Here is a 19,729-nt window from a genome sequence, read left to right on the forward strand (position 1 = left end):
AATGGGCACAAGTTCACATAGGGGCACATATGTGTACCAAATTTCGTTCGATTTCATGCGGTAGTTTTTGTTGTAGAGCGGCCACAAAAAACTGGTCACACACAGACGTGACACACATACACACACACACACACACACACACACACACACACACACATACATACACACAGACAGACAGACAGACATTTTCCAAAAATAGTCGAAATGGACTCAGCACACCTCAAAACGTTCGAATCCGTCAAAATTCGAAATTCGAAAATTTGCACGAATCCAATACTTTCTTCTATATATTAGATATAGAAGAAATTAATAATAAAACTAGTATGTTGTGGCCATCACGAAACTTTCTTCTATATTTTTCTTTTTCTTTTTTTTCTGATCCCTCCCCATGCTTGACGAGGAAGCAATATTCCCAACAAAAACAAAATTACACATGCAAAAACTTGACCCAATGTCTGAATTATTGCAAAAGCAAAGCAAAGAGCGAAAATTGAAAGTTATTTTAAAAGCCTTGCTTGAATGAATTACAAATATTTTATTTGTTAACAAACATAAGATGGCAACAGTTAAAAATTTTAAATCATTGAGATAATATTTCCTATCATTTCCATACAATTAAAATCACGAGAAATACGCAGATGACAATCTATTACGATTTATCTTTCTTATTGTTGCATTAATAAAAATATTTTTATTCGCAAAAAAAAAAAAAAAAAAAAAAAAAAAAAAAAAAAAATCAACACCTCTTGGAGCGATCGGCGTCAAAATAGAACCAAAGCCTGTTTACATATGGATTCACATTTATTCCAAATTTCAACCAGAACGTAGCATTACTTCTTGAGATAGGGCACTCAAAATGGAAAAAAAGAACGGGTGATTGCGCTACCCCCTTTTTAGCTGTTGACACAAAAATAAAATCAGTTCTTATACCCACTAAGGGCTACTTGCCGATAAATTTTTCTTTCATTCCGTTCATTATTACTTGAGATACAGCAGTCACAATTGACGACAAAAAACGTTCTATAGCTCAACCCCCGTTTGAGTTATTGACACCAAAATTGAATCAGCACCTGTTCCTGTTAATACCAACATATGGACCAAATTTTGTTTGATTCCGCCAGTAACTTCCTGAGGAATAGCAAGCACGCGTAACTCGAAAAACGCCCCATTGCTCCACCCCCCTTGGAGGAATTCGCGCCAAAAACTAATGGGCACAAGTTCACATGGGGGCACATATGTGTACTAAATTTCGTTCGATTTCATGCGGTAGTTTTTGTTGTAGAGCGGCCACAAAAAACTGGTCACACACAGACGTGACACACATACATACACACACACACACACACATACATACACACACACAGACAGACAGACATTTTCCAAAAATGGTCGAAATGGACTCAGCACACCTCAAAACGTTCGAATCCGTCAAAATTCGAAATTCGAAAATTTGCACGAATCCAATACTTTCTTCTATATATTAGATATAGAAGAAAGTAAAAACGACATATGATAATTTTAATCATGAACTTATTCGAAAATATTTGAGTGTACGATGACTTTTGTGGCATATTATTTCTCTCTCTTCGTTTTTGACCCATTTCAAAAAGACCGTCAATATTTTGGAAAAAAAAAAAAACTACAGGGTTTTATTTAGAATGACATAGGAATGATGTGAAAAAATATTGGACTTAATATTCGAATTCAGTTTCGCGTTATTTTTGCTTTACTAAAAAATTTCTAAGTGTACGAACACTTTGGGTAGCCACTATATGTACACTATACACACATTAAAAGTCCTGATTTTCGTGTTGATATTTTTGTGATATTGTGACCCGAATATTTCCCAAAGCTACTTCGAAGTCGATGCGTCGAAATAAATAATGTGCATGTTTCATAATATGGTCTTGGTCATGTATGGCTCGCCTGCGGAAGTGATGTGGTCTCTGATCTTCTGTCTGCTGTTTAAAAAAAACAAACGTATTGATCGTGGAAACTTTACAAACGAGCCCTGTACAATCTTCAACGTCTCCTGAAGGAGGACAGCTTTGGGCTGCTAGGCAGGAGACATCTTTAAAAGGGTATCAAGCTAGAAATTCAAAAGAGGTAAAATTAAGGGGCAAGTTAATATATTTTTTAAATTAATATCATCGAACGCAGAAGCAAAAATAGTTTTTAAACAACAATTTTAATGCTTTTCAAGCGGTTCAAATGGCGTACAGGTGCTGGCGGTGCTTCAGAAAAGTCTGCAGACCACATCGAAAGGGCGCAATACCCTGCCAAAAAATGATATTTATTGTAATTAATGGTAATTTTTATAGTAAAAGCTCTCTACCTCATTGCACGTTTAAGGAAGGGGAAAAAATAGTTTAAGGGAGAATATTAAGGTGGGTCTCATCATTACCCAGAAAAAATAAGAAACAACCTTCTTTTCAGAAAGTTTATATCGTCGCCTCAGAGCAACAGTAAGACATCCAATCCCAGGAATAGCACTAAGATATCCTATTGTTTCTCTGAGGCGACGATATGTATATTTTGTGATACTCCTTTCAAGCTGTTTTGCTTTTCTATTACATTTTGACATATTACGCTTCAAAAATAATACTCACGGCTGCATGTTGGTGTTGCATCCGACCAGTTGGCTGTCTTCAGACAGTTGAGGAAAGGAGCTCCGGTAAGTTTGAAACCTGTTGGGCAGGAGAAGACAACCCTTGTTCCATAAGTTCTATTTCTGGTGCTCATGATTAAGTGGGTGCTCTCTGATGCCAAGGGTGGGCATTTCAGTTCTGTTCGAAAGAAGCAGGACATTTGTATTTTATTCCAACAACATCAATCTTAACACTGTGATTATGATTGTGAAAATGATGAAAATTTCATGGTTACTTATTTGTTCCATGTTATATATGATCAAGATCAAGTCAAAGTTTGGGGTTATTCAAAATGATGCACAGTATTTTAACATGGAATAATAAAGTCAACTACATATTAAAAAAAAAAAAAAAAACCTTAGTTGAACAGATTTAGAGGAGCGGACAGCTTAGCTAATCTTTTTTTCCCGCAGTTTGCATTGAGTTCAAAATGCGTGATGGCGTTGCTGACCGCAATGGCGCAAGAACGAAAAGTGGCGTCTCAGAAGAGAAGAACAATATCTTTCAGAATGCAAATTTGGAACTCGTAATTTTATTGTATCTAGAATTTCATAGATTCGAAAAAGCTGGACCGACTGACAAAAGAATTCAAAAGTTGTACCACCGCAATTTGAAGAAACTCTCATTTAGGGGACCATGAGCACTGTAAGAATGCGAAAAACATTTGAGTGGAGAACACCATTGGAGCGCAACTTTAACCTTTCAAACCTCGAATTGCTTGGAATGAAGTATACCCCCCCCCCCCACCCCCACCCGACTTGATGAAACGAACATGAAAGGAAATGGGCTATTGTCTGGATTTTGATCTTGTAGCTTTCGGAAGTCATATCGAACATGTATATCAGGGGTTCCCAAAATGGGTGCCGCGAAGTGCTCACGGTAACAATAATACGACAGCAGAACTAGAATAGTGTGTAATGAGAAAATTCTAATTCTTCAATGGCTGCTGTGAATCGGAAAAGCTTTGCAACCCCTGATTTAGTAACCTAGAAGCATAGAGCTCCTATTAAGAGAAGAACTCTAAGTAAGCACTGGAACTCATACACTGACGTTTGCTCTATGCCCACTCCCAGTATTGGTGGAAAGCATCATTTTGTCACATTTATCGATGATTGTACTAGATACACCGTCATATATTTACTTGCTAAAAAGAGTGAAGTTCTTTGTAAATTAAAGGACTATGTAGGCATGACAAAAAATAAATTTGGAAGAACTATACAAACTCTCCGAACTGATAATGGCGGTGAATACATAAACAGTGAAATGGAAGATTTTTTATCTAGTAACGGTATCAAACATCAACTCAGCGTTCCGTTTTCACCGGCTCAAAACGGAGTAAGTGAGCGAAAGAACAGAAGTCTTACAGAGATGACTAGATGCCTGCTGTCCCAGTGCAAACTATCAAATCAATTTTGGGGTGAAGCTATTATTACTGCAAATTACATTCAGAACAGACTTCCAACTAGAGCTTGCGAGAAGACGCCATATGAACTTTGGAGCGGAAGAAGGCCTAATTTAGCTCACATGAAGCAATTCGGTTGCACAGCCTATGCTTACGTACATAAGGAAAACAGAAGAAAGTTGGACGAGAAAGCAATTGAAAGAACTTTCGTTGGTTATGATCAACGTTCTAAAGGATACAGAATATACACCGGTGGAAATCGTATAATTGTCAGTAGAAGCGTAAAATTTATCGAAGACTGTTCGATAACTGATAGCGTTGAAATTTCATCTCCTCCACCAGTCGAAGATTCACTCGAAAATGAAGAATATGTTGATAAATCTGTCGATGAATCCGAATTGACATCTGAAGAAGAGCAAATACCCGAAGAGAAGCCTAGACGATCAAAAAGAAAAACCAAAGGGAAACCACTAGATCGCTTAGGATTTCTTGCCGATGAAATTACAAATGTTCCTGAAAATTTCGAAGATGTAGTTAAAATGAATCCAGCAGAAAAAGAAAATTGGCTTCAAGCAATAAATGAAGAAATCGAATCCTTGTCCCGGAATAAAACTTGGGAGTTGGTTGATCTTCCACCTGGAAAGAAAGCCATTGGAAATCGATGGGTATTTAAGCTGAAGAAGAATGAAAACGGAACAGTAACACGTTGCAAAGCGCGCCTTGTTGTAAAAGGTTATAGTGAAAAATTTGGAATCGATTATGAACACACTTTTGTCCCAACAGTGAAATATACAACAATCAGAACCTTTCTAGCAGTCGCAGCATACGAAAAAATGCAAGTGAGACACGCTGACGTTACCACTGCATTTCTTCAAGGCAATTTAGAAGAAGACTAGTACATGAAACAACCGGAAGGTTATGTCGATCCAAAGCATAAGGATAAGGTTTGCAAATTGAAGAAAGCAATATATGGATTGAAACAAGCAGCTAGAGCTTGGAATAAAAGAATTGAGGAAATTCTAAAGAATGAAGATTTTTCTCAAAGTATTGCAGATCCATGCCTATTTCTAAAAAATGATGGAAACGACAGAATAATGATCATAATCTACGTCGACGATATACTTATAGCATGTAAAAATGAAGATAAAATTGCGAAATTAATCAAACAACTGAACAAATTCTTCGAACTGAAAGATTTAGGAGAAGTAAGAAATTACTTGGGAATCAACATTGAAAGAGATGGAGACAAATTTCTACTAAACCAAAAATCAAAAATCGAAAAATTGAAAAAGAAATTTAGTCCAGATATCAAAAAGCCTTCTTATACACCAATGGACACATCTTATCCAAAAGAAAAGGGTTCCTCTCTCCCACAAGTTGACAACACGCAATACAGGCAAGCAATTGGAGCCTTACTTTATATAGCTACAGTAACCAGACCGGACATTACCTTCACTGTGAACATATTGAGCAGGAAGAATGAATCTCCCAATGAAAAGGATTGGAAAGCAGTTCTAAGAGTCATTGAATATTTGGACTCGACGAAGGACATTTATTTACAAATTGACTCTAGTAGCCCACCAACTCTTACCTGTTACACAGATGCTGATTTCGCATCTGACCTTGCCACTAGAAAATCAACAGGGGGTACTGTATTTTTCTTAGGGAACAATCCTATATTCTGGTCCACTAAGAGACAAAATTGTGTTTCATTATCTTCAACTGAATCTGAGCTCATTTCTGCAGCCAATGCTGCTCAAGAGCTGAAATGGATATTAGATTTACTTAAAGATTTTGGCCTAATTCAAAAATTGCCTGTTAAAATGTTTGATGATAACAAATCAACAATTTCTTTAATTCAACATGGGAAAATGAATACTAGGTTAAAGCATCTTAACGTGAAATATTTCTTTTTGAGGGAAATGGAAGAAAATAAAATAATTAAGATAACATATTGTAACACTAACTGTATGATTGCAGATATTTTTACTAAACCTTTGCCTAAGCCCAGGTTTATTGACCTTAGAAATAAGTTAAATTTAGTTTAAGTTTTTTAATTTGAATATACGATTAAGGGGGGAAATGTTGTACTCTAATCATATATTCAAATAGGTAAATCATTTCTGCATAGCGGTACAATCTCGAAAGGCCAAGGTCACTCTGACGTCATACTTATCCTTCCCACAATTCCCCTTTTCCCCATTTAATAGTTTGTTCTTCTTTGTTCTCTTGATATAGTGTGTGTGTATCTGTTTTGTGCCGTATGGAATATATTTTATAATATGTGTACATTTTTAGTTTTTAGTCATTCCTAATTAAATCTTTACGTGTTGTTCGTCTACTCGTCTATTGACTGTTCTTCATGCGTTCAGAAAACTCAACTATCACACCGCTGCCTACCGAGATAAGAAAAGGTAAGCCAACCTTTCCTTACAACACTTTAAACGAAAGATGGAACTAGGATGGTGTTCTTCACTCACATGTTTTTCAAGTTTTTGCTACTATAGTTGGGGCAAACCTAACCTGGAAGTGCCGTATTGCTGTGGTTAGGATCCGCGAATCCTTGACAATGTTGCCAAAATAGGTTTGCTCCAACTGTAGTACTCATGGTCTCCCAAGGCTTTTTCTTTCATAAAGACAGTTTCTTCAAGTTGATGATATCACTTTCCCAATTTTCCAGTGATATTTTTCAAATCTTCAAAACGTAACGAATTTATTTTCTCTCTGCGAACGATGCACGTTATAGTTTTAGTTCGCTTAAAGAACTATTAGATGTAGCAATCGTAAGAAAGTGTACTCCGTGTAAAAATGAGCCCCTGAGTATGCAAATTTATGATTTGAATCTACATCAGTTTTATACACACATTCTGTACCTCAAAATTCAAACGAACAGTGAAGCGAAGTATTTTTTCGCTTGAAATATAAGTATGGCACCTGACGTCGACAAGAATTCAGATTTATTTCACTATATTTTTTCCTCCCTTTAAAAGTATCGAATTTTTCTTTGAAGTTTAATATTCTTTCCCGTCTTCAACTGCGTTTTGTATAAGTGTCATACGCAGGCGCAAGTGTTTGATGTTGTTTTGAACCAAGTGAAAAACTTCTGAGAAGCAGAGGGGGGAAAAAAAGTTCGATCTGGTGTTTAACCACACGTTTCTTAGAATCATGTCCAAAAAAAAAAGAAAAGAAGAAAAACCGACTTTGTCGTGTCGAGGATTGATTTTTCATCTATCTTTGAAATGTATTGCATTTTGCCCCTAACAAAGAACCGATTAGTAACTGTGCCATATGAAAGGAATCCTTTTCGTTTGATCTAATTTATGATTAATATCAGCATTGAAATGGAAAAAAAAAAAAAAAAACTGAGCGAGAGAAGTAACCGCAGTTTATAAAGTGCATTTTTCCGAGATTTGACGATTTAATAAATCTTGCAATAGTGCTTAACAGTTACATTATATTTTTATCATTTACCGAAATAGCAATGGGGTTGTTTCCTTCAGTCAAAGGTACTACTTTTGGTCACTAAAATTGATAGAATAAGCAAAAAAAAAAAAAACCCGAGGAAAAATTTTTTTTCATTTTTCCAACTCTTAATTTTTAGTTAATTTTTAAAAATGTCCGATTATAAAAATAAGGCGTGATCTTTATGACGTTGCAAATGATGATCTTTGGCGCATCTGTCTACCGCGTTTCCACGTTATGATAATCAAGAAGCGAATTAAATATTGCGCTCTACGCTTGCTATCAACCATATCGTCGCCAACACATTTGAGTAAAAAAGCGAATTAAAAATTGTGATCTGCGAATGGCATTTCATCATTTGTGATGTCACCGGCAGGAAGGTAAACAATGAAAGCGCATCGATTAAAATAATTTTTTAAAAATATTAAACTTTGATAATTAATTTGAATATGTTCAGATCCTATGTTTTTAAGCAGGGTCTTTTAGAAAAAAAAAAACTTTTGAAATTTCGGAAACGGCCCCATTCCCATAAAACAGATAAAGAAAAAATGCAGCCATTTAACATGGAAATATTTGAATTAAATTCATTTTCAACGTTGCTAGTTTTGCATGCTAATTATCTCGCACCGACAATATTCAATTGAAAAAAAAGGAAAGAAGAAAAAGAGATATTAATGATTTTACTTTAGGAAAATTTTTTTAACTCGAGCTTAAGAACTTAGAACTTTAACTGAATTCTAAACTCCAAGCAAATTCGATTTTACGCAGAAAAATTCGTTGATTTCAATGGTATTCAAATTTTGAATGTTACAGATACGTTTTCAGCATCAGAATTTTGAAAGAATACTAATTGTTTTTCAAGTTAATATCGCCGTTAGTTACAGTCTCATAAAGATGATAAATGAAAAATGAATTTCCTTTTAAAAGTTTTTTTTTTATCCCTGACTTAACTGATAATTTTCAGCTGTTCTCCAGGAAATAGAATCTAAACATACATGTGTTTTCTACTTCATGTTACTCTTGCCTAAAAAATCACAAAAACAATAGATTTGAAATAAACGTCAGGATTTGTTCAAAGTGACGACAATAAGCAATCTTGATTGCCCAATAAATTAAACAGTATGTAAAATAAATAAATAAATAAATAAAAGTCATGAAAGTAGATTTAATTTTGATGAAAATAGTTGAACTACGAAAATAATTTACAGCAAGTTCATCAGTTGAAAAAAATGTAAAAAGAAGGAGATTTCAGTTTATCTGAACCTGTTTCTTTGTTTTATTTATTTATTTATTTATTCGTTTGAGAGGGCTTTATTAGATCAATTTGCTGCTATGATTTAGTTATCTTTTCATTCTGACAGCTATTGTTGAATTCTGAACCGTTCAAAAACAATTGATTTTGAAGGTTTACGACGAAAATGTGGCCTCTTTTAAGAGGCCCTCTTTTTCTCTAAGCATTAAAAAAATTATCCACAAATATTCTTTTATGACATATAACGTACATCAGGCTTTATATTTGGAAATAATGATTAATGAATTAAATAAGAGAAGGGGGTTTATTGCAGTTGTAAGTTTAATTATTAAACACAACCGTTTTTACATCAACTTTTTGTGAAATGCCAGATTCATCATAACCTCCTAGCAGTTGATACTTTGTGTTATCAAAGTATTCAGCGGCTCTTCCACCACAGTTTTTCCAAAACATCAATCGTATACAGGGTTAATTTAAATCAAATATTCATTTTCTTCCATTTGGTCTTTTATTATTTTTTCCCCAATGGGAGGGGTTCAGCTCCTAAAACCTTCCCTTTGTGCATGGCCTCGAGTAGGGCAGTTAATTTCTATAATGTTCAACAGTTATGTAAATGTTACATATTCATTACGAAATTCCCAGAACGAAGTATCATTTCATTTTTTATGTTAATTTATCAGTTTGTTTGCTAGCTAAAACGCTAGCATCGTAATAGTTGTATTAAAAGTTTTTTTTCTCTAAAATGTTCTTCTTTACAATTCAAAAAGTTTAAATGCTCCGGTGCATGAATCAGTGTTCCCTAAATGAAGAAGATACAAGTACGACATAGTTAGAAATATTTAAGATTACCAAGATCAAACGATCGGAGCATCATTACTACCTTCACAGTGAGGTGCCTCCTCCGACCACTGACCGGAAGCTTGGCAAGTGATTTCCTCCGGACCGACCAATCGGTATCCCTCCACACAAGCGAAGCGAGCCTTGCTGTGCATCTTGTTTCCTTCGACGGCCATCACGCGGTGGTGGTCCACAGAGCGAATGGCGGGACAGTGAACATCTTCCGAGAAAGAAATTCAGAAAAAGAAGACAACAACAATTCAAAACAGTCACGTTGCGAAAAAAGTACATGATACAATATATTACAACAGGGTCTCAAGAACTTATAAACACTGCAGCCCAACTATGTCTTTTAAAAACCGCGCACGCGGTTATGCATGCACGCACTTAATGCACTCAAGAGAAAAAGAAAAGCAAAAAAAGAAAAAAAACCCTATAAATTTCAACAGACGGGAATAGACTGGAATTATGGTGGCTAAGCTTAGAACTTTTAGGGAACATTAAGGATGAACAAATCTATGCAATTTCACATTGACTGCATAAAGAAAAGTTGCCTAAATCGGACCTCTTTCCACAGAATATGTAACTCCTGTAATTAACTGTCGTTACCAGTGGTGTTCCCATAGGGGGGACATATACTTGCCATATACGCCGTATACTCTCAAACCTTTTTTAGACCAATAGCGTATACCCTCAAGCTTCATAAATTTTCATATTATGACATACTATGTATATGATCACATACACAAATTGTACATAATTAGGGATTGCAATACCGGACCAAAAAATTCACTACCGGTATTCGGTATTTTGAAAAGGTGATACCGGAAACCGATATTTGAAATTTCTCAAAAAATGCTTGAAAACAAATCATTTCGATGCCACATTTCATCATTTTGTACAAAAATTGTATTATTTCTGAAAACGTATTGTGAACAAATATAAAATGAAGGAACACATTTCATAATAAAGAAACCAATAATAGTAAAAAACACAATACATCTATTGAATTATCTCTAGGCCTGGAATTCATTTAGTGCTCAACTTTCCTACAGTTGAAAATACTCTTCCAACCTGAATTCACGCAGATCGGTGTTACTGTTAACAATGCACGATACTCCTCCTCTTAGTGTCTAGAAGTCCTTCATTTTCAAATAATTCGATCTCTTGCGTGTTATTTTTGGAAAAAATCCTTTTTGTGCGTGTGTTTCTTTTGTATTGTGTGTATTATTATTATATTTTTTTAAAGATTTATAGCAATTTGTAATTTTTTTTTCCGGGAGAACGATACTTTTCCAATAATAACATCATTTTTTCTTGATCAGGAGAGGTTTATGTTTAGTTTTTTATTATTAGCCCTTTGGTATGAAAATTTACAATAAAACTTGACTAAATTTGATCTTGTTAGTTTCTCTTATTCGTTTTCGCGTTCTTTTAAAAATTCTTTACAATTATAATTATTTAAATATCTGAAAATATGTTTTAAATGGTTAGGCTCTATGCAAATTTTTAAGGCAATTTTCAATTTCTAAATATTATCTTGCCAAATACAAAGCGAGACATGACAACAAATCAATACCGGTGACAACAAATTACCAGTTGTTTTACTAACAAGAAAATTTTTTGAGCCCACATTTCACTACAGTTGAGACAAATATTTAAAGAAAATATCATAAAGTATTACTACAATTGATGGTTAAAATCAATTATTCATAAAACAAATACATTCAAAATTACACTCGAAATTAACTTTCAAAAAAAGGGAAAGTGAGTGATCAGGGAAATGGAAAAATAAAAACATGGTGCACAAAAACGCACAAACATGCGATTAATCTCTCCATAAAGTAATGAAAATATAACTTTGATATCTTTCCGGTACTTTCGTTTAATGACATTTTATTAATTCATGCTTCTGAAGCCAAATTTTTACATCAATAGATAGATTTTATTTCTGTATCATGGAAAAAGAAATGTACATTTAGAATATAAAGTTCACTTGAAATTTTTTTAATTGAAACTATTTATTATTTTCAGTTAATACCGAAAATATTAGTATTTTACCTCATCTAATACCGGTATTACGAAATCGCAAAATTGCTCGAAATACCGGTATACCGGTATAGCATTCCTTATACGTAATGGATTACTGGAAGTATACCCTCAGAAAAATTGATGGGAACATCACTGGTCGTTACCTATAGTTAAAATCGTGAGGTGTAATTATTCTGCTGCTTTTCCTTCTGTTTTTCGAGATTAACATTTGTTCACTAAGTAAGAGGAGGCTGTTCATATTTCAACCCAGGGGCCGATCCTAGCAGGTGTGCAGAGTGTGCACCGCACAAGGGCGGCCGAAGCAAGGGGCGGCCGCAGGCCGCATCATGTAGTTCTTATAATCAAGAAAAATTCCTCAAGAATTTCTCACAAGATAACTTATAATAAGTCGAATAAATATGCTGAATTTTAAATGTTCAGTTATCAAAGTAAGTGTCGATTTCCCGACAGCATATAGCGTAGTTTAAGAAAAATAGAACGTTTGGAAACATTGTGTTCGTTCATTGTCCATTAATATTTACTCTTTACACACATGCTTCATTTGGTTGCAAAAATTGTGACAGAACCGGTAATCAGACATGGATACAGGGGAGGGGAAATGAGGGAAATGGCCCCCTCCTGAAGCATGAAAGGGTGCCTTCTAAAAGGAGCACCGAGGGCGGCCACTAATGTTTACCCTCCAAGCTTTTATAAACATAAACAATGAAGACATTTTTTACTTATATAAATAAAAGTTATACTGATTAGATATTCTCATCATAAGCATTTCAAACAACAAAATCTGTGTTCAATAATCGTGGATGCGTGGGAAGAAAGTGGAAAATTGCGACTCCTTTGAGAGTCAAACATATATGAATGACAAACTAAAATTTTGTAATTTCCCACTTTACGGCAATTTTTTCTAATTAAAATTCCGAATGAGCTGCCCGGTTTCAGATCAGGTAGGAGGACAGGGCTCTTGCCCTGGGCAGTAAGTTTAAACGAAGATCCAAAAGGATGCCATGACCTCTTTGACGAGACTAAAGATGGCTTAAAATTGCGTTTCTAGGATTTTAATTTCGGAACATTTCACTGGTTGAACCACCGATCTTAAGGACCCAATTAAGCCTCTGATTCACTCCTTCCACCCTAACTATTAATATAGCCTAAAAATGTTGGCTCCGAAATCTAAAATGTGTTTTAAAAGGGCAGCCTTTCCTAATGTCATCAAAAATTGCTTAATAACATTTTTCGGATTTCGTTTTCGAAATTTTTGCGATGGACATTTTGCAATTACTACCAAAGACAGTCTCAGTTAGCGTCTTTAGAAAGGCCTCTAATCCCACCCCCTCTCAATTTATTGAAAAACAAACTAAAATTGCGTTTTTCAGACTTTAGTTTCAAGAACTTTCCGGGAAGGACCCCGATCCTCTTTTCTCTAATGTAATCACTATACCTCAAAATTTCGTTTTTAGACGGTTCCGTGGAGCCACAGAACCCTTCCTGCCTAAACTAGCTTGAGAATGACTTCAGTTTCTAAAAACAGTTCGTGAGGGCACACTGAACCCCCGCCCGCTCTTAGTCCCAACGTTATCAAACAATGCCTAAAATACGTTTTTGGGACTTCAATTTCTAAAAAATTCTGGAAGAGAACTGCTTGGCTTATGTAACTTTTCACCGCGCAAGTGCATACTCATCAATCGTCAAGGTGAGGTGGACAAAAGTCTATAGTTGTATTTTTCAGATATTAATACCGAAAAATATCCTTAAGATCCTCCGAAGCTTCCCAGTATCGTTAACGTCACCGAAGACAGTATAAAATTGCGCTTTTAGAAACATCCGCTTGGAGCCTCAAAACCCTTCCCTCTAAAAAAAAATAGCCTATAATGGATTTTAGTTCTGAAAAATATTTCGGTTCGGGATATTTTCACGTTTCCCCTATCGTTTTCAAATATAGCCCAAAATGGGTTTTTTAAACAATAGTGCCGGGAAATTACCGGAGGAAAGCCGCCAGATCCCCTACCATCACCAAAGACAGCCTAAATTTGCGTTTTAAACTTCAATTTCGAAAACCTTCGATGGGAGACGATTGAATCTCTCTCCCTCTAGCAACGTTAACAAAGGTAACTCAAAATTGCGTGTTTAAAACTTCAGTTTCGGAAAGTTTTCGGTTAGAGCGCCGATCTTTCCTACGCTACGGTCACAAAAAATAGCTTCAAACTGATTTCAATTTGGAAATAATTTTAGGAAAGAGCATCAACATTACTATCTCCTGAAGTCTCGAAAAAGTTCCTAAAATTGCGATATTTGACTTCACACTGTAACAAATTTCGGAAACGTTTCTGGATATATCGGAAACGTTTCCGAAATAGTAGGAATCCTTCATCCAATAGCGAACTCCTCAATATTCAGAAAGCTTTTTGTTATTTCAAGATATCTAGAAGCGGAAGTGATGACGCAACGCTTCGAAACCTATTTCATCTTTCCAACACAGGCGCCAATGAGTCGGAAATAACGAGAACTTCTTTTTTTCTTATCTATGGTTGCTGCAGTCAGCAACTGTTTAGCATTGGATCTTGCTATTTCATGTCTAGAGAGTAGTAAATTGTGTCGAAACTAATTTTACGCCTTTGCATTTTGGGCTGCTCTTGATTTTTTAGAAGATGTACGCAGCTATTTAGTTAATAACGATTTGCTTCTTTACAATTTCCGGTGCAACCGTGATTACATTTATATTGTGTGTTCAAGCGTGAATAGTTTCAACACCCGTTTTTATACTTAATGAAACGAAACCCTTTGGATTACTTATCCAGTTGTAATGGAGGTACTTAGATTTTCTTCCGCTCATGTTCACTTGTAAGTATTAATGAATATTTTAAAAAAATGTTGTTATATACATTTATATTTTTGTTGATTTGCATTTGATGAGGCTCCAATTGTAACTGTTTTTGGGTTTATCGAATTAATTTAAAGTTATCCTACATACCTGTGAGCGCAGTGTACTATTTGTTGTAACCAACTGAAACTGATTAATTACGCAAAAGAAATAAGATTTATATTTGAAAAGCAATCACAGGAAAGTTATTTTGAAATACTTGGATATACATACATTGGTTCAAAAAAAAAAAAAAAAAATCAATTGTTTAATTCATTAAAAATATGGTAATGCAAATGCTTTCTAATATTGTAATATGCTTCACAAAAAATGTGCCAGTATTATTTATCTTTTTTTATTATAATTTATTCATTTATTTAAAAATATTTATACCATTAGAAAATGGCCCAGTTATCTATTAGTAAGCTACTTACTTATGCAATTAATTCATGTGCTTATTCATTTTGTTAAATGTGGTTGACAATAAAAAATTCCTTGACATTAGTTTGTTCGGTAAATAACATTTCCTTCGTGGATATACTAGTTTAATATAGGACAGTCAGGAGGAATGAGCCAGAGGCAAAAATGGAACAGCTGCATTTACAAGCCGAAATAAAAAGAAATATTATTTCATGTCATTGTTTTAAAAGTGATCCTTTTTTAAATACTATGTTATTAATTAAATATACAATGTACATATGGGGAGAAGACGAGGGGCGTTCACCACGCAGACTGCCATTGACATTTTCAGGGATTGCTTTTTTTTAAGGGGGGGGGGCGCTTTATAGCATTTTATGGGTTCACCATCACTCTTATGGTGTGGGGGGGGGATCTCGTATATATGAAATGGAGTAATCATGCAATAGAATTCAATGTTTTAACAAATAAAATATGTAATGCATTTTGCGCACATTGTAAAAATAAAATCAGTAACATATTTTGATAAAGTATTTATATTTGTGATGAACTGGAAAAGGGCAAGAACAGAAGAATCACCCCGAATGGTTCCAACAGGAGGACTTGGTGTCATATTTAAATTCACCAATTTCTCTGTTGGACTTTTCGGTACACTTTTTTCGTCAGAGAAATAGACTTGACGCGAAGGGAAGGTAAGTTCTGTCAAATTTTTATCCGAAAATAAAAGCTATCAAGTTTGATACAAGATATGTTTTTAAGTTCTGCATTAAAAATACAATATGTTGATAATTTTGTCTTGAAAATATTGAGAGAAAAACTGAAGTTTAATATTGTTTAAAAAACAATCCCACTTCTGAGAAAGTACTCCCCTTCCCTCCCCCGACGATTTTGTGATTATGAATGAAACTACTATATTATTTCATAAATTTTCAAAAATTTATTACTGTGCATATGTTATGCTGTTAACCATGCTATTTGTCATTAGAAATTCAGAAAAAAAAATCCACGAATGATTCTAAAATTGCTTGTTTCATTTCTCTTAGATATGAAAGAATTGAAACTGATATGGCATGCAATACTATTAAAAAAGAATTATTTTTTAGAAAAAATCACGGAAAAAGGATTCCGAAATTCTCAGAAACGTTTTTGAAAATTGTTTGGAGAATTCCGAAATACTCGGAAACGTTTTCGAAACTTTCATGAACCACAGCTGCACAGAATACTCAGAAACATTTCTGGAAATTACGGAAAGAGGATTCCGAAATACTCAGAAACGTTTCTGAAAATTACAGAAAGAGGATTCCAAAATACTCAGAAACATTTCTGGAAATTATAGAAAGAGGATTCCGAAATACTCAGACACGTTTCCGGACATTACAGAAAGAGAATTCCGAAATACTCAGAAACGTTTTTGAAAATTTCATGAACCGCAGCTGCACGATATACTCAGAAACGTTTCCGAATTTTTTTTACAGTGCAATTTCGGAAATTTCTCCATGCATCTTGAATATACCCGACTCTTTTGTCCTTGCAACCGAACACAACCAAAGATAACCTAAAACAATTTTTCATACGCCAATTTCGATGACTTTCTCTGAGTAATCCCCCCTCCCCTGTTTCCCCCCCCCGTTTCCCCCTCCTCCGTCCTTCCTCTGATGTCACCGAAGACAGACTATAAAATGCGTTTTTAAGATTAGTAAATTTTGGTATCTATTACTTTCTTCAAAGATATACATTGTACCTAAGGAGTTTCTTACTATAAAACTTTTCTTCCTTTTTATAAGTTCATCATTCTTCTGTTTTTTTTCCTTTATATTTAAAATTGGAACTTGGTATAGAAATTTGAAGAAAGATTTAAATGGACGTTAAAGATGAGTCAAAATATGCAAATTACTCTTGAGGGGCGGCACATTAGGTCTTTGCACACGGGCGGCCGACACCCTAGGATCGGCCCTGTTTCAACCTTCGCATGGTCGTGACTAAAATGAAAACTCTTTAATGTGGAATAGTTAGCTACATCATCCAACTACTGCATAATCACCATTGCAATTGAGACATTTTCTAGGAGCGGACCTAGAACTAGAGCATCAAAACATTTTTCGACTCCGGTAACTCAGGCCCGCTGCTAGGCGTCTGAGCGCCAGCGTGCGAAACCTATTTTGGTCGCCCCCCCCCCATATCATGGGATATTCGGCCCCTCCCCCGAGGATCATGAAAATGATTTTTTTTTATTATTAGTCTCTCTCTTTTTTTTAAGCAAGTTGAAAAAAACTTAGTTAATAACTTGATTTACCCAGCGATCTCTCAATAACTTGATTTACCCAGCGATCTCTCCCCCCCCCCCCCAAGAAAAGAAATCTCTTTGACTGCGCAAAAATTTCCATGTTCTGTGCTTCCTAACCAGGGTTGCCAGACGTCCCGGATTTTAAGGGACGGTCCCGTATTTTGAAAAACTGTCCCGCGTCCCGGAGAACTTCAATACGGGACGGCTAAAGTCCTGTATTCTAGCCAATAACAATATTTTACAGAACGAGACTTTATTTTATGAGAAAAAAATAAAGCAAAACGAAAAATGTGAAATAATGAGCTCTAAGAAAATCATGCGGCAGAAATAGCAAAAATTGTTTTCGTTTTGATCTGGTTTTTGTTCTGGTGGCAGACCATGAGGAGCCGTATGGTTCTTTGCTCATCGAGTAATGCTGGAAATATATTTCTGCGAATGCTTCGTCAATCAATCGCAATGAAAACAATTTTTATATTTTGATAGGCGACATTTTGCGAAGTTTAATGCTTTGTTGCGATTGAATTTTTCAGACTTATCATTAATAGACGTCTCAAAATCCCCTCCCCTTATTAATCCTAGAAGCTTGTCCCGTATTTACTGTTCTTAAATCTGGCATCCCTATTCCTAACACACGAGACACATAAGTTGCTCTTTTATTGCTACGTGAGAAAGCAGAAGATGGATGACACTTTGCCACTTTTGCAATTTATAGATTCTTCTATCAATTAGCTTATTTTGGGGATTAGCTAGCACGTAACGCTTACTAGTAAGCAACCTGTTGCTTCAGTATCTTAAATGAAACTTTTCATGAAAAAAAAAATAAAATTAAGTCATATTTTTGATTTAATATTTATCTGGAGTGGGAGCTTAACATGTATAAAATAACTTCGGAGATTAAATGTCGGCAATGAAGGTAATAATTAAGAAATAAGCTTAGTAAGCTAGTTATATGTTTAGTTTATGATCGAAAATATGGAAAACAGATCCGTAATTAATGAGACATGATACATGAAACAGTAATAGAAATAAGTACAGCAACTAGTTGTATGTTTATTTTGAGAACTTTTTTCATATTACATTTCTATTACAAAGTTTCAAACCTACTAAAAATGTTTTAAAACAGTTACAAAAACCAATATAATTATGAGTGGGCGTAGAAAAGGAGTCAATACTCATATCAAGTAGAAAACATAAGGGAGTAAGTAATAGCATTTTTTGATTTAAAATGAAATATACAAGCTATACAAAGAAAAAGAACTTCCCAGTAACTCTTACTTTTTTCGGATTGTCAAATTCGTTCAAGAAAACACAACATTTTATTCCTTATTTCCTGCGAAATGTGCAAAGCAAAAGACATTTTTCCAAAAAAAAAAAAAAAAAAAAAGAGAGAGAGAGAGAGAGAGAAAGAAAGAAATGAAAAATACCTACACAGAAATTGGCATATTTTTTGCTTTCTTGCAAGTTGTTTAGTACAGAACATGTTCAATTACGAGCAACATGTGATATTTTGATTAGGTTGCATTGCTCTGAATAGGATAACCTAATGCTTAGCACATTCGACCGGTAAATAAACGGTTTGAAGTAAACTAAATGTTGGATAAATAAATACATCATTGCTAAAGCACAGTAAAATTTATGAGAAGTGCAAAAAGCACTCTGGCGAGCGAAGATCTGAAAAATGATTGCAATTGTAAAATTTTTGATATGTCAATGTCTAGCTTTTCGAAGCACGAATTTAAAAAAAGAAAGAGAGAAAAGAAACCAGTCTTTTTCAGACCGTTGCTGAAGTAAAATACCTGTAATAAACAGAATGGTTCAGGAAAGTGGAGAATTTATAGGGTGAGGTAGTGCCTAAAAACGAATGCGACTTCACTTCTCGAACAAAGAGAGGGAGATACTATTTGTTAGGACTTATAAATAATATGTGCCAATGCAACATCCTACACAAAATGAACTTTTCTTGCTCGCAAAATCTGCTATTAATTTTTGTGTGTCCAAATTGTCTAAAATTTCATGTTCTATACACAAAATTGACAAATTACTAAGTCTTTGCTGATGCATAGTTGATCTTAAACATTTTTTTTTTATAATTTTCAACTTCGAGAAAGATCTTTCACCTGATGCAACCGAACCTGGCTGAGTTAATAAGATTCTTAATGCTATTGCTGTATTGGGAAAAATTGAAATTAATTCGTTTGTAAAGGAATATTGTAAAAGTGTATGTGGATCATTACACTCGTTATCTGGAAAGTGTAGTTTTAAAGCATTAATCTCATCAAATAAATCCACGCCGTCAATGTCTGCTTCATTTCTTGAGTCGTCTTTTAGTTTTGAATATAAATCATTACAATGGTTGAGTAATTCATCTTTTGTGTGGCTAAATAATTTGCTATCTAAAAAGCCAAACACATCGTCAAATGCTTGTAGTTCTTCAAATCGACCTTTTAAAGAAATTAATGTCTGATCAAAGATTCTAAAAAACAAAAACCTCCACTTTATAATTGGTTTTAGAATCTAACAG

General features: G+C 34.7%; 1 protein-coding gene across 1 annotated transcript in view; it reads right to left on the reverse strand.

Moving 5' to 3' along the window:
* Nucleotides 1-19,729, reverse strand: part of LOC129227246 (locomotion-related protein Hikaru genki-like) — a 195,390-nt gene that overhangs the window by 12,116 nt on the left and 163,545 nt on the right. Inside the window, exons 7-8 of the mRNA XM_054861798.1 lie at nucleotides 9,645-9,821; nucleotides 2,610-2,786 (exon numbers count right to left, since the gene is read on the reverse strand). Of these exons, the coding sequence (XP_054717773.1) occupies nucleotides 2,610-2,786; nucleotides 9,645-9,821 (354 nt within the window). The remainder of the gene's footprint in view (nucleotides 1-2,609; nucleotides 2,787-9,644; nucleotides 9,822-19,729) is intronic.

This window comes from Uloborus diversus, chromosome 1, assembly GCF_026930045.1.
Source record: "Uloborus diversus isolate 005 chromosome 1, Udiv.v.3.1, whole genome shotgun sequence".
NCBI classification, from domain to species: domain Eukaryota; kingdom Metazoa; phylum Arthropoda; class Arachnida; order Araneae; family Uloboridae; genus Uloborus; species Uloborus diversus.